We start from the raw sequence: 15238 nt of genomic DNA, 5'->3' as shown, positions 1-15238 counted from the left end.
TATTTCGAAAATGATTTTTTAAAATTTTTGTGTACCCTTTGTTTATTGCTGATGGTATGTTCCAAACCAGGCACATTAGGTATAAATGATCTGCAATTTACAACACATTTAAACTTACATGAATAATTACAAAAATAAATAATACATGATACCGGTATATATGTACTTTTTTAAGTAAATAAATAGCGAAACAAACATTTGTAAAATACTGTAGAAAATATTTAAACTTTTATGTTCTGGTCTACATACCACATACCACAAGTTCATGTACAAATGTGCAATCTCGCAAACATTTGAAAAATTAATAACAAATTAGTCAAAATACATTTAAATTATTTTTAATTGAATAAATACATTAACAATAAATAAATAATAATTAACTTTTATTCACGTTGTCCATTGCCAGTGGTGTATTCCAGACCAGCTGCCGTAGGTACAATTTGTCAATTAAATGTATATATTTTAAACGACACATTTGAACATTTTAGGCCTGCAGCTATCGAATATTTTAATAGTCGATTAATAGATGGGCTAGTTAGTTCGAATAATCGAGTAATCGGATAAGGAACATGAAAAATTAAAATACCTGAGCTGAGCCTCGAACGGTATAATTTTTTAAAAAATGAAGATCCATGTACAACAAAAGAACAATTGGCTAACTTACATAAAATAATTTTTTTAAAAAAGTCCGCTAGCTTAAATGCTATAACGTGCTAGGTTATTTTTTTTATTTATTTATTTATTTTTTTATACAGTCCTCTTCACAAATGGTTCAGACACATATTCCCACAAAAAACAGCTAAATATACCTATAAACTAAATTACGAATGCATTAAAAAAAAACATTGGCTCAAACAAAACTTGGCTTCCGTTGGTCTTAACAGGGAGCAGTTGGATTCAGCCATGTGAAAAGAGGCAGACCAGAGGACAGTGTATCCACCCTAATCAATAAAACTAAATGCAAACACGTTCAAAATAAACCATTACAATGCCACTTTAATTCAAAGAATACTTGAAGCAACAAAATTAATTCGAATATTTTTTTCTAATGGAATACTCGAGTTAATCGATTAATCGTTGCAGCACTAGAACTTTTATAAACACATTTTTAAAGTATTTTCTGCGTCTTGATAAGAAGTTGCTACTTTTGTCCACTGGGTGCTGTCTTGTACTACATATCATCTCGGTCAGTTAACAGCTTGATTTTAAAAACGGTTGGTGTGGTGGAACCATTTTGAATTTCGGACACCATATTTGATTTTTGTCTGTGTCCTTGCTCAGTGTTTCCCAAGATGTTCTTCCACCTTCTATTGAGTCCACTTTTCCTGGTCCTGATCCTGGCCCAGTGCTGCTTCTCTTCAGTGATCGCCGGCCTCTCCACTTTCCTCAACAAATTCCTAGAGCGCCAGTACAGCGCATCTGCTGCTTACAGCTCCATGCTGGTCGGTGGGTATCATCTCCCTGCCTCGAGACCAGCCTCAGCTCCTGCCACGTAGAGTTGACTGTAAATGGTTCCAGGTGCGGTGAATCTTCCGGCCGTGGCGGTGGGCATGCTTGCGGGCGGCGTGGTCATGAAGCGGACGGGAATGTCGCTGAAAAACATCCCTCGTTTCTCTGTACTCATGTTGAGCATCTCTACGCTGATGTGTGTGCCGCTATTTTTCATGGGATGCTCCACAAACAAAGTGGCTTACAACGGACAGCACAGGTAAGGCAGCGTCAACAAACATTTATGACTCATGTTGCATGCGTGTTTTTGTTTAGATTACTATAAATTCCTCTGTAGAGCACACGACAATAAGACAAACAATCCAAACTTCTTAAAATACAGGCAGTCCCCAGTTTACGAACGAGATCCGTTCCTTCGTTGGCGATTTAACCCCAATTTCCGTCTAAGTCGGAATTAACCCTTTAAATACCTCAAAACACCCTCTAAAAAAAAAAAAAAATATCCAAAAACATGTATTATATGTCATTGTACTGTCCTCGCCAAGACGTTGGAGCTAAGTCCTAGCGAGATGGTGAGCTAAGCTCTGAAATGATGTCAGACGTAGGCCGTTCGCGATAACAAATTTTAGTGTGCGATAATTCATCTCATAAATTATTGCGATATGCGATATTATTGCCCCCCCCCCATTTTTAAATTTTTATTTTTTTAACCAATTTATAATAACACAGTGAGAATACAGTATATATTATTAGATCAAGTACACCCATTTAAACGCGATAAATATTTACTCTTAAATTCAAAAATACTTTTTAAGAATCACAACTAAAAATAATAGACCATGGCTGCCTCTTTTATGTAAAAGACAACAATATTAATACCGCACAGAAACACAGAATAAATAAAATGTCTTTTTCAAGAAAATAAACTAAATTGCACTTGATAACTTACGCATTTAAGCAAATGAAAACTTTTCCCCCTCATAGCTTCTGCTATGGCGTTCCATGTCTAATATTCTGATTTTATGTTTTCCGAGGCACCCTGAACGCAACGGTGATGTTGTTTTGTTCATGTGACGCGGCATTGTGAGAGAAAGAGACAGACACAGCCTGCTGACTGCCGAGAGCCACAGGTTGAGGAAGTGTTCTTTGCGCCCTGTGTTAATAAAAAACAAAGTTGTCAGCACGTTGTGTGTTTGATATCATTGCCAGAAAAACACACATAATAGGACACCATAAAGCTTCCTTTTTAATGTTGCCCCTATTATTATGATCTGCTGCATCATGAATCACTTTGTGACTTTCCACCTTCATGATGGAGCGTTCTTCGTCCATGTTCGCTGGTTAAACCGTGAATAAGCAACTGGGCGGCTGACTCCAGGCCCGGCTCCGCACATTTTGACGGATGCGTCTCCGGCAAAAATAAAAAATACCCTAAACCATCCAGCAAGCTCCGGCACAGTGGAGATGGTCCGCAGTGAATCCGGAGCACTGACGAAGCCGGTATACGTTGAACAATAGGATATAATGGGAACGGATTGGCTCCGGCGCTATTTTTTGCCGGACCCGGAAAGAAGATGCATTTTGCGTAGTGGGTAACAAGGAAGCCAAACTTTTAATAGCGATAAATCACAGCGGAAAAATTACCGCCTTCATTTTTATTTACCGTGCGATAAATGGAATTATTGCATATTGCGGCCGGCTTAGTCAGATGTCCGTGTGGTTTGCTGACTTTATTCAGCTGCTCATGACATCAACACTTGCAAAATGAAAGTAAAATAGAATGAAATTAAATCAGTCTCATCTTCAATAACAGCAATTCAAATTTGTGTTTACAAGTAGCTGCTGATATAGCGATAACAAACGATTAGCAGCTATCTGTTAGCGTCCACACATCATCAAAAACAATCACATTAACTCGACCCAAGTATTCGACCGCAATTGAAAACGCACAATAAACAGTGTAAGTCAGAATCAACCCTTTAAATACTTCAAAACACCCTCTAAATAATTTTTTTTTTTTTTAAACTATCCAAAAACATGTATTATACATCATTGTACTGTCCTCGCCAAGATGTCGGAGCTAAGGCCTAGCTAGACAGAGAGCTAAGCTCTGAAATGACGATGTCAGACTTCTGTGTGGTTCGCCAACTTTATTCAGCTGCTCATGACATCAAAACTTGCTGAATGAAAGTAAAATAAAATGAAATTAAATCAGTCCCATCTTCAATAACAGCAATTCAAATTTGCATTTTCAAGTAGCTGCTGATACAGCAATAACAAACCATTAGCATGTATCAGTTAGCGTCCGCACATCATCAAAAACAATCACATAGATTCACCCCAAGTATTCGACCACAATTGAAAACGCACAATAAACAGTACTAAAGGGGTTATATACAGCCGTCGCCTTTGGATGCTTCACAAGCAACAAATGTGCGCGCAGGCTGTCACCTCTTCAATCTGCTGCTTCCTCGTGTGGGTGTTCCGTTACTGCCATGTGTGGAGAGGTCAGGTGTGTAAATGCGGAAGGCGGAAGTTCAACCTGCTCTACGCTTCCTGCGTCAAAATAAAAGCCTGCATCACAAAACAAAAGTCAACATTTAAAAAAAAAAAAAAAGGAAAAATAAAACGAGACGCAGGCGTCCTAAAGTTGAAATCGGGTCCGTCGTAACCCAGGGACTACCGGTATAAGATAAATGCAAATAAAACCCACACCTCATTAAAAGCTGCAGGTGTCAACATTTTCATATGGAATATTCACGTAGAAAGATGTTACACAGAAAGATTTGATTGTAGCTAGACAGTGTCACAAGTACAATTGGTGTGTTCACAGCCAGTTTGATACCACAGAAGTTCTTCACTTAAAGACCAGGTGGCTAAAATTAAGAAGAAAACCAAAACCCATTTTAGCTTGACTTCTCAGCTTGCTTGATGAACCGAGGGCTGTCCTCTGTCAGCGCTAGGCCTGTGATTTCAGCTCGGTGGTAGCAAACTACTCAAGTCTTGCCTAGCTTGTTCTTCCGTAAAGGCACCAAGCATCTGATGGAGCCTTCTTCAATGATAAAATCCTCATAGGGCCTAACAAACCTGGTAAGCAGCATTTTAGCGTCGCATCGTTTCACTATTTTTTTTTCTTCAATTCTGTCAAACCACCCGTGATTTGCCTTAAATATGAATTTTGTAATCGTGCCAAAGGTCTCCTCTTGACAACAATTTGGCATGTACCTGTAAATATCTCGTCTTCTCACGAACGTAGCTTTGGTAATGCTATCACTAGGAAAAAAAGCTAGGTGTTTATTGGACAATTATAAAGAAAAAAAATCAAATCCACTACAATTAGACCTTTTTAGCTTGTAGCAGATCAGGGCTATTCAATGTTAGACCTGGTATAGCAGCTTGGTCGTACCATACTGTAGATAAAATTCAAGGATGTCTAGCCTGGACTTGTTCTCCTTTAATGGCATCAAGCATAGGATAGAGCCTTTTTCAATGATGAAATCCCCGTGGTGCCTAATGACTAGCTTTTTTCTAGCATAGCATTCATTGTAGCAAACATTGGATATCCTTTTTTTGTTCTTAAATCTCTCACCAGCCATAGCTAGCCTGTACAGGATGACCAAACGTCCTCTTTTGCCCGGAAATGTCCACTTTTTACAACCTGTTGAGGGCGTCTGGCAGGCTTTTATAAATTTATGAAATGTTTTTGGTTTCCACACCTGTGTTAAAATTAACTGATGCTTTAACAGATTACTATGGTACTTTGCTGCCTGTGACGAGTTCCCAGAGAGCCTGGTTCTGCTGTGCTCAATAACAGAGAAAACACATTGGAGCAGTGTTATATTTTCCCCCAAAGTGCTTAAACATGCAAAAAAAAAAAAAAGACTAAAGTGACTTTTTTGTGTGTGTTAAATTAGTCTTGTTGTGAGGCTACGGCTTGATTTACATTATTTCGCTGGAAAGAGAACAGAGCTTTTTGTTAAAGCTGTTTTTTCTACAGAAGAGTTATTATTTAGAACATTATTCAAATTAGGGCTGCAGCTATCGAATATTTTAGTAGTCGATTAATCGATGAACTAATTAGTTCGAATCATCTAGTAATCGGATAAGGAACATGTTTTTGTTTTTTAAATGAGGATCTATGTACAACAAAAGAACAATTGGCTAACTTACATAGAAAAAGTCCACTAGTTTAATTGCTATAAAATGCTAGTTTTTTTTTTTTGTTTTTTTTTTTAACAATTCTCTTAACAAATGGTTCAGACGCATATTCCCACAAAAGACGGGTAAATATACCTATAAACTAAATTATGAATGCATTAAAAAACATTAGCTCAAAGAAAAACTTAGCTTACGTTGGTCTTAACAGGGAGCTGTTGGCATCAGCCATGTAAAAAGAGGCAGAGCAGAGGACAGTGTATCCGCCCTAATCAATAAAACTAAATGCAAACACTTCCAAAGTAAACCATTACAACACCACTTTAATTAAACGAATACTCGAAGCAACAAAATTTAATTCGAATATTTTTTTCAAATAGAATACTCGAGTTAATCAATTAATCGTTGCAGCACTAATTCACATATCTATTTGTACGTTAATAATTGAAAACACAGCTATTATTTTGTTCAAGGGTGGTTCGCTAAAACAGAAGAGGCATTTAAAAAAAAAATCATTGTTTAATTCAATGTTTTTAACATTATTTTCATTCTATTTTAGGAATAATAAAGCCTGTCGAGTAACCTCTAAGATTTTGAATTTGTGTCTTTGCTAATCCAGAGTGTTGTTGGATAAAGTAACACTTGTGATAGTAGGTAGAAATGCTAGGCGCACCCAAAGTGACAATAACTCCATGACTCTCTGGGCCGCTAAGCAGCAAAACGAATGAAGCAAGGACACATGATGCTTATTAGCTTGTGAAAATTCATAAATAAGCCCCAGGGTTCCAAGGCAGATGGAAAAGTAGAGTCCTATAGTCCAATGTTTTTCAACCTTTTGTGACTCATGGCACGTTTTTACATTGGAAAAAAATCTCGCGGCACACCACAAACCAAAAATGTTCCAAAATTACCGTATTGGCCCGAATATAAGACGGTGTTTTTTGCATTGAAATTAGACTGAAAAAGAGGGGGTCGTCTTATATTTGCGGTCTAGACGTTATACCCATTCACAACACTAGATGGCGCCAGATATCATTGAAGCGATGTTCTGTCATGACAGATCTCAGCTACTCTCAATTTTAACCAGTTTGCATTATTTTATTGCAATGTTTTTCCTTAATCAGATTTGTTTCAAGACTACAGTTACAGTTAGACTTCACTTTGATGGTTAATGCAATTATTGCAATTTTGTTGTTTTATCACAATAGATTGGTTTATTTACATTTCAAAAACCAGAAGCCATTCATTTACGAATGTGATTGCAGTTTAGTTTACATATTTAAATGTTCAAATATTAAGATTTGAATGAGGCAAAATAACATGCTTTTTCACTCAAATATATTGTTATAATCATTTGTTTCAGATGTGCTGTAATTATTTTTTGTATAAAAATTAATTTGGTGTTCAAAAAGGCTTTTTTCAAACTTGAAAGTCTTGAAAAAGAGGGAGTCGTCTTATAATCAGGGCCGTCTTATATTCGGGCCAACACGGTACTTTCTGTACAGTATATTTATAAAATAGTTTCTCAATATTTATACTTACTCGTTGTGAAACTTGAGCCTGTTTAGATGAACCCAAAGCTGATATCCTGGCAGGAATCTTCATCAACAGCTCTCAGCCCCATTTTTATTTTTTTATAGCAGGTAGGCTTGAAAACCTCAGTATTATCGGACAGGGGGACTTTAGCAATGTCTTTAACCGCATCAGGGCAGAGCAGCTCGCTGACAATAGCTTTGCAGGCAGGTAGTATTGAGGTGTCTGCCACAGTGTGGGATTTAGCAACAAGTTCAGCAACAAGGTAACTGGCTTGGGGGCTTTCTCATTTACCTTTGTAACTTTTCTCAAAAAAGTTGCCTGTTTCTCCGTGTTTTCACGAAGGCGAACAAAACTGTCCATCGACTTGTTTTGAAGTGACGGGTGTTTCGTTTAGGGATGACGTTTAGGATAGCTGCTCGTGTCGCGTTCAAGAACTGCTCAGATTTCTAGCAGTCAGCCAGATTGCTACCCTTGACAATGTTTTGGAATAAAACATAGGGGGAGGATTGACTGTCGTCACATATGGATAAAATGGAAATGACACTTTCGTGAATATTGACTCGTGACGAGTCTAATCAAATGATCTACAGTAGACCTGCTAGGGTCCACATTGTCGCGGACAGCAAGGTAGCTGATGGCTAGAAATCCAAGCAGTTATTGAACGCGACAAGAGCAATACCTCGCTCATCTGCGCACGACCGCAAATTTCTACCTCCTCCTTCCTTCCTACTGCAACTCCGCCCGACGACGTAAAAACAATAAAATAAAAATGCGATATTGGATAATTTCTCCCGGCACACCGGTTGAAAAACACTGCTATAGTCCGTAAAATACAGTTACTTTCAAGTTAAAGATTTTTTTTTTTTGACAATAATGATTTTTATGCAGTTCTCTATCCACGTGCTACGCCAACTGCTCGTGCCCCTCGGGCGCCTTCAAACCTGTGTGCGGTTCTGATGGAGTGGAGTACATTTCTCCATGTCATGCTGGATGCACCAACTTCACTAAAAGCCCAAACAACTCGCATACCATCCAGGTAAGAAGTCACCCATTCGCGTAAAATAATTACAATACATGTTCCTCTAATGTAGCAATGCAGGAAACCGTCCATCTTCTCTATGTGGCTGTGACCGCAATACCAATGAAACAATCCCATCTCTGTCTTTAAGCCCCTCAGGTTTTCACAGAGAGTACGCATGGTTTCACAAACAGCCCACACTCATTTTTTATAGAATATTTCATCTTTTTTTCCTTTGTCCTGCAGCTTATTAATTGGCATTCCCACCCAGACACATTTTTTATCCTGCTGAGCCACTGTCAAGAAACAAGTGGTGCGTGATGCTGTGATAATAAGAACCTTCTCGGATGCTCAGTCTGAATTTGTTCAATGTGGATGTTAACTCACTCACTGTCATTGAGGGCACTAGACGTCCAGTCCATTTTGACTGGGAGAGGGGCGAATGAACTTAACATTCAAAGCCTATTTGTTAAACGGTCAAAATTCAAGTGGCTTAAAAGCATTGTGTCTGTTTTTTTTAGCTGTACACTAACTGCAAGTGCGTATCAGGCAGCAAGAATGAGGCGCTGCCGTCGCCGTGCCCTAACAAGTGCCCACACTTCTTGCTTCCGTTCATCCTGGTGCTGTCGGCGGGGGCGTTAATCGCATGCCTCACACACAATCCCATGTACATGATGCTGCTCAGGTTTGGGGTTCGTTCGCACCTAAGTTGAATTAGGTATCAACTGAATGACTTAAGTGGAGTTTTGTTGTCCTCTTTAGAAGTGTTGCGTCAGAAGAGAAGTCATTTGCCATTGGGGTTCAGTTTCTACTACTGAGGCTTTTGGGTAAGTTTGAAAATAGTCACTGATCTGTAGCACTACCTCAAACTGGGTTACATAATTTTTGTTAAGTCTGACAGCTGTTTTGGGTGTTGGATTCGAATCTGATCTCAGTTATTCCACTATCGTCTTAAGATTTTCAACTATGGAATCTGTTTTCCTAGAAAATATGAAAAATATTGTACTTATGCTGGAAGAACTACTAAGTTCTTCTACTAAGCACGATTATGTTTTTTCCAAGGATATGGGACCTGTAGTTATAATTGTGTGCAAGAGGTAGCAATATAGAGAGTATGAAAGCTGTGGAGAAAAAAAATGCTAAAAATAAAAAATGACTTCAATTTTGGATCAGTATGCCAATTTTAGTATTAATCGGCATAAAGGTCAAACCCGACCAAAAAAAAAAAAAAAAAATCATTTTTCTTCCACCTTCAGCAAGGACTACATAAATGACAGAATATTTACAGGTTTTTTAATATATATATATATATAAGAAGGAATTTTTAATTATTTGAGAATACTTTTAAAACTTGAAATACTGTGGAAAAAGTAAAAGCAATATTAATTAAAAAACTAAATATTTACTGTGTTTTTTTTTTTTTTTTTTTTTGCTTCAATAAAACAAATCAATGTAAAATGCATTTTAAGATTTGGTGAACAAGAGCATGTTTACTAGTGAGAAGATTAATAAAGACTCTTTGGTGTAACCATCTTTCATCAAGGGCTACAGAAATTAGAACTTCCCCTTTTTATAAGAAAAATGGGGAAAAGAGAATACTGTTTTTTCCCCGTTTTTTTATACAAAAAAATAAAAGCAATACATTTTCTTGTTTGTTTGGATTTCGTTTTTAGTTTTGTTTTAATTAAACAAAATATTAATCTAAAATACATTTTTAAAAATTGATCAACAAGAGGATATTTACTATATTAAGGGGATTTAGTGTACCGTAATTTTCAGACTATCAGGCGCACCTAACTATAAACCACCACCCACCAAATTTGACACGAAAACAACATTTGTCATAAATATGCTGCACCGGAGTATAAGCCACTGCTGTCCTCACTGTATTATGGAATATTTACTCCAAAAGATATCTACCGGTAATACTTTATTTGACAGCGGCATCATAAGACCAAATGAAACACCATGAAACTTTGAACCACTTGGCTGCAAAGCTTCCTTGCGTCAAAAAGTTTCATTTGGCCATCACTGCTCCCTTGGGGGAGACAGTCAACCTCTGCTGCCACCTGCTGTCAACACTGTTGTCGTCCAACATGCCTCCAAGCATGCATTGCGGTGCTACATATGTAAATAACAATCAAAAATCATGTTCTGTGCTAATTATTTCTTCAGTTACTGTTCCATTTGTTTCATTAATAGCTAGTTATGGTATTTGGTAACCCTTTATTTGACAGTGGACCCATAAGAGTGTCATAAGACTATCATACTTATGACATGACACTGGCATTAGCATTAATGAATGCTTATGACATATGTCATTTTGTGTCATCTGGCAAATCATTTCACTTTTGAATGGAATTAGAAGATCTGAGCTGGACATAAATGGAGTTACTGATATAATTTACCGGATGACACTTACCGTATTTTTCGGACTATAAGTCGCAGTTTTTGTCATAGTTTGGCTGGGGGTGCGACTTATACTCTGGAGTGACTTGATACATGAAATTATTAACACATTATTATTAATTATTAACATATTACTACCGTAATTTTCGGACTATAAGCCGCTACTTTTTTCCTTCATTTTCAGTCCAGTGCGGCTTATTTATTGATTTAATTTGGTTAAAATTAACAGGTAACACTTTGTTTGACAGCGGCGTCATAAGATCGTCATAATTATGATATGACACTATAATGGGCATTACTGAATGCTTGTGAGGGGTGTCATTAAGTGTCATCCGGCAAATTATGTCACTAATTCCATATATGTTCAGCTCGGATCTTTTACATCCATTAAAAAAAATTGATCATTTGCCGGATGACACTAAATGAAATTAATGCTCATGACAGTGTCATGTCATAATTATAATTATCTAATAGCAGTCTTATTGCTCCACTGTCAAATAAAGTGTTACCAAATACCATAACTATCAATTAATGAAACAACTGGAACCGTAACTGAAGAAATAATTACCATAATTTTCGCACTATAAGCCGCTACTTTTTTTCCTCATTTTGAATCCTGTGGCTTACAGTCCCTTGCGGCTTTTTGTTGATTTATTTGGGTTAATAGGTAACGCTTTATTTCACAGTGGTGTCATAAGACTGTCATAAAACCATCAAAATTATGACATGACACTATCATGGGCATTACTAAATGCTTATGACAGATGTCATTAAGTGTCATCCGGCAAATTATGTTACTAACTCCATTTATGTCCAGCTCGGACTTTTACATCCATTCAAAAGTGAGATAATTTGCCGCATGACACTAAATGGCATCTGTTATAAACACTCATTGATGCTCATGACAGTGTTGTGTCATAATTATAATTGTCTAATAACAGTCTTATTGCGCCACTGTCAAATAAAGTGTTACCAAATACCATAATTAGCAATTAATGAAACAACTGGAACACTAACTGAAGAAATAATTAGCACACAACATGAATACTGATTGTTATTTACATCTGTAGCAATGCAATGCATGCTAGGAGGCATGTTGGACAACAACAGTGTTGACAGCAGGTGGCAGCAGAGATTGACTGTCTCCCCAAAGGGAGCAGTGATGGCCAAATGAAGCTTCTTGAAGCAATGAAGCTTTGTAGCCAATTGGTTCAAAGCTTCATGGTGGTTCATTTGGTCTTATGACAGTCGTATGATGCCGCTGTCAAATAAAGTGTTACTGGTTAATATCTTTTGGTGTAAATATCCCATAATACAGTGAGGATAACCGCGGCTTATCTATGAACAAATGTAGTTTTGGTGTCAAATTTGGTGGGTAGCGGCTTATAGTCAGGTGGGTCTTATAGTGTGAAAATTACGGTATATCATTTAACATGTTATTTTGGTGTTTTGGAGTGGCACAGATGGTTTGGTAAACTTGTTAGCATGTTGTTTATGCTATAGTTATGTGAATAACTCTTAATAGCTATGTTATGTTAACATACCGGCCACGTTTGCATTTCGTTGTTCATGCATCATGTAACATTATCGTACTGTACGCTTATTCAGCTTGTTGTTCTCTATTGTATTTTTATTTTAAATTGCCTTTCAAGATGGCATATCTTGGGGTATCTGTTGGATTTTATCAAGTAAATTTCCCCCCAAAAATGTGACTTATATTTCAGTGCGACTTATGTTTTTTTCCTCTTCGTTGGACATTTTATGGTTGGTGCAACTTATACTCAGGTGCGACTTATAGTCCGAAAAATACGGTAATGATATCTGTCATAAGCATTCATTAACAGTATTAAGTATTAACGATGTCATGTCATTATTATGGCGGTCTTATGGCACTCTTATGACGCCGCTGTCAAAGTGTTACCTGTTAACCTAAATAAATCAACAAATAAGCCACACTGGACTATAAGCCGCACGATTCAAAATGAGGGGGAAAAGTAGCGGCTTATAGTCCGAAAATTACGGTAATCATCTCCTTTCATTGATGTCTACAAAAATTACAGGGGGGTCCTTAAGGGGGCCAATATGCGAATACTCTTTATTTGTTTTATTAACCAAAATGTACAAAATAAATCATTGAAAGCAATAAAAACCAATAAGAATACTGTTTTTCCCTTTTTTAATGAAACACATTTAAAAATAATTAAGAATACCTTTTAAAAAATCAACCAAGAGTATATTATTGAGAGGCTTAATAAAGGGATTGTTGACCACATTTAGGTCAACATGTCTCTAAAGGATTAGCCAACTATCAAAATAGTTGATAATTCATTTGATATCCGATTATTATTACCGTATTGGCCTGAATATAAGACGGTGTTTTTTTGCATTGAAATAAGAATGAAATAGTGGGAGTCGTCTTATATTCGGGGTCTAGACATTATACCCATTCACGACGCTAGATGGCGGCAGATATCATTGAAGCGAATGCTGAACTTCAGGAGTAATGTTCTGTCATGACATATCTCCGCTACTCTCAAGTTTAACCAGTTTGCATTATTTTATTGCATGGTTTTTCCTTATTCAGATTTGTTTCAAGACTACAGTTAGTTAGACCTCACTTTGATGGTTAATGCAGTTATTGCAATTTTGTTTTTTTATCACAATAGATTGGTTTATTTGCATTTCAAAAACCAGAAGCCATTCATTTACGAATGTGATTGTAGTTTAGTTTACATATTTAAATGTTCAGATATTAAGATTTGAATGAGGCAGAAATAACATGCTTTTTCTCTCAAATATATTGTTATACTCATTTGTTTCAGATGTACTGTAATTATTTTTTTGTATAAAAATTTGGTATTCAAAAAGTCTTTTATCAATTTTGAGTCTTGAAAAAGAGAGGGTCGTCTCATTATCAGGGCCGTCTTATTTTCAGGCCAATACGGTATTATTATTATTGGTTAAATTGCCATTTTTGCGTCTTCTCAAGCATGGCTTCCGGCGCCGGCGCTGTTCGGCACAGCCATCGACACGTCGTGCATCTGGTGGAAGCACGTGTGCGGGAAGAAGTTCAGTTGTGGCTACTATGACAATGACGTCTTGAGGAACAGGTGAGCGGCGCCTGCAGAGACATACAATTCTGATTTCAGGTCGACTTGACTCAAATTTTCCATTTTTCAGGTATCTGGGCTTGGTAGTGGGCTACAAGGTGATGGGCGTGGCACTACTGGCCATCCTGGGCTGGAAAGTGTTGCGGACACAGGAATACAGTCTAGAGAAGAGGCCTGATGGCATGCTATAAAACTCGTCCCCTTTCCCATCTTGTAGTGGGGATGCTCAAAAGACCAAAATGTGGTAATACCTCACGGCTTCTGCAGGACTTGTACAATAACATGTTCACTACTGCCTGTCAGGCTGGTCCTTATACACAGCCTGTTAACTGTATAGCTTAATATTTAAGTGATTTGGAATACTGTGTAAGTGCACGCTCTTTATTTTATTCACTGTTTGTTTTTGTATTTACTTGCTGAATTAATCACACGTTTTTCGGTGCTACGTACCGCACATTACGCCTGCTTTCCAATAAAACGTGCTGTGCAATAATCAAATTATCGCCAGGAGATTGGTTTTGGAAATGCTACTTGTTAAATAGGTGCATAATAAATTAAGTCATGTATTTATGCCTCAATCTAGAGGTGTCAAAAATTTATCATGGGAAGTCACAATATAGTTCTCAGCTGTAATGACTGTATTTTTTAACCTATTCTGGTCAGCTGCTTAGACACAGAGAATGAGTGTCTTTAAAGCCTGAAATAGTTTGACTGTCCCGTAAGGGAGTTTGGTGATCATTCAGAGAATGCAGCTGGACAGAAAAAGGGCTTACGGGGGCAGAGGGAAAGAAAGAGCAGAGGGAATAGTGATACAAAAGCATCATTAAATATATATGCTAATGTAAGCAGCGTTAGTGTCTGAATAGGACTACTCAGCCATAATGAATATAAAAATCGTGAATGTAAAATATAGACAATTTACCCTATATTTGATCATCATGGTTATAATACTTCACACAGAATCCTGAGGTTTGTACAAACACCGACTGCTATTTGGAAGTGTTCACAATTCCTTCCACCTCGGCTGATGTCCTAGTTCCACTTGAAGGAGAGAAAAAAGTCCCAAAGCACCCACCACCATGCTTTGTTGTAGGTTATTTTACTCTTCCCTGCCTTGTTGATTTTATGTTTTCAGTAAAATGTAGGTTACATTAGTGGTGGAAGAAGATTTGAGGTGTTTTCATTTCACAAGAACCTGGCTTTCATTTGGGGTATGTCGATTTTTTTTTAGCTTTATCGTCAATTAAAAAAAAAAAAAAAAAAAAGCCTTCAACTTTTAAAACTTGTATTGTATAATACTTGAGTATGTGTGTGTGTGTGTGTGTGTGTATATATATATATATATATATATATATATATGTATATATATATATATACTAGAGCCTAACCCTAACCTAACCCTATCTATATATATATATATATATATATATATATATATATATATATACTAGAGCTGTCCCGACTATTCGACGTTGTCGACAATGTAAATGCGTCAACGGGCAAAACATACCGTCGATGGCTAATGACGGGTTAAAAAAAATTACATGCTGATAAAGTTTAG

The 15238-nt window shown here is 37.0% G+C and overlaps 1 protein-coding gene across 1 annotated transcript in view; it reads left to right on the top strand.

Moving 5' to 3' along the window:
* The window catches only part of slco2a1 (solute carrier organic anion transporter family, member 2A1), a 38688-nt gene extending 23775 nt beyond the window's left edge, over positions 1-14913 (top strand). Inside the window, exons 8-14 of the mRNA XM_057841921.1 lie at positions 1282-1446; positions 1519-1708; positions 8029-8176; positions 8680-8843; positions 8921-8985; positions 13557-13677; positions 13748-14913. Coding sequence (XP_057697904.1) covers positions 1282-1446; positions 1519-1708; positions 8029-8176; positions 8680-8843; positions 8921-8985; positions 13557-13677; positions 13748-13868 — 974 coding nt within the window. The 3' untranslated portion in view covers positions 13869-14913. The remainder of the gene's footprint in view (positions 1-1281; positions 1447-1518; positions 1709-8028; positions 8177-8679; positions 8844-8920; positions 8986-13556; positions 13678-13747) is intronic.
* Positions 14914-15238: the final 325 nt, after the last annotated feature.

The sequence above is a fragment of the Corythoichthys intestinalis genome, chromosome 7 (genome assembly GCF_030265065.1).
Source record: "Corythoichthys intestinalis isolate RoL2023-P3 chromosome 7, ASM3026506v1, whole genome shotgun sequence".
NCBI lineage: Eukaryota > Metazoa > Chordata > Actinopteri > Syngnathiformes > Syngnathidae > Corythoichthys > Corythoichthys intestinalis.
Note: the sequence above shows the minus strand (reverse complement) of the source record. Positions and strands in the feature narration are given on the sequence as shown.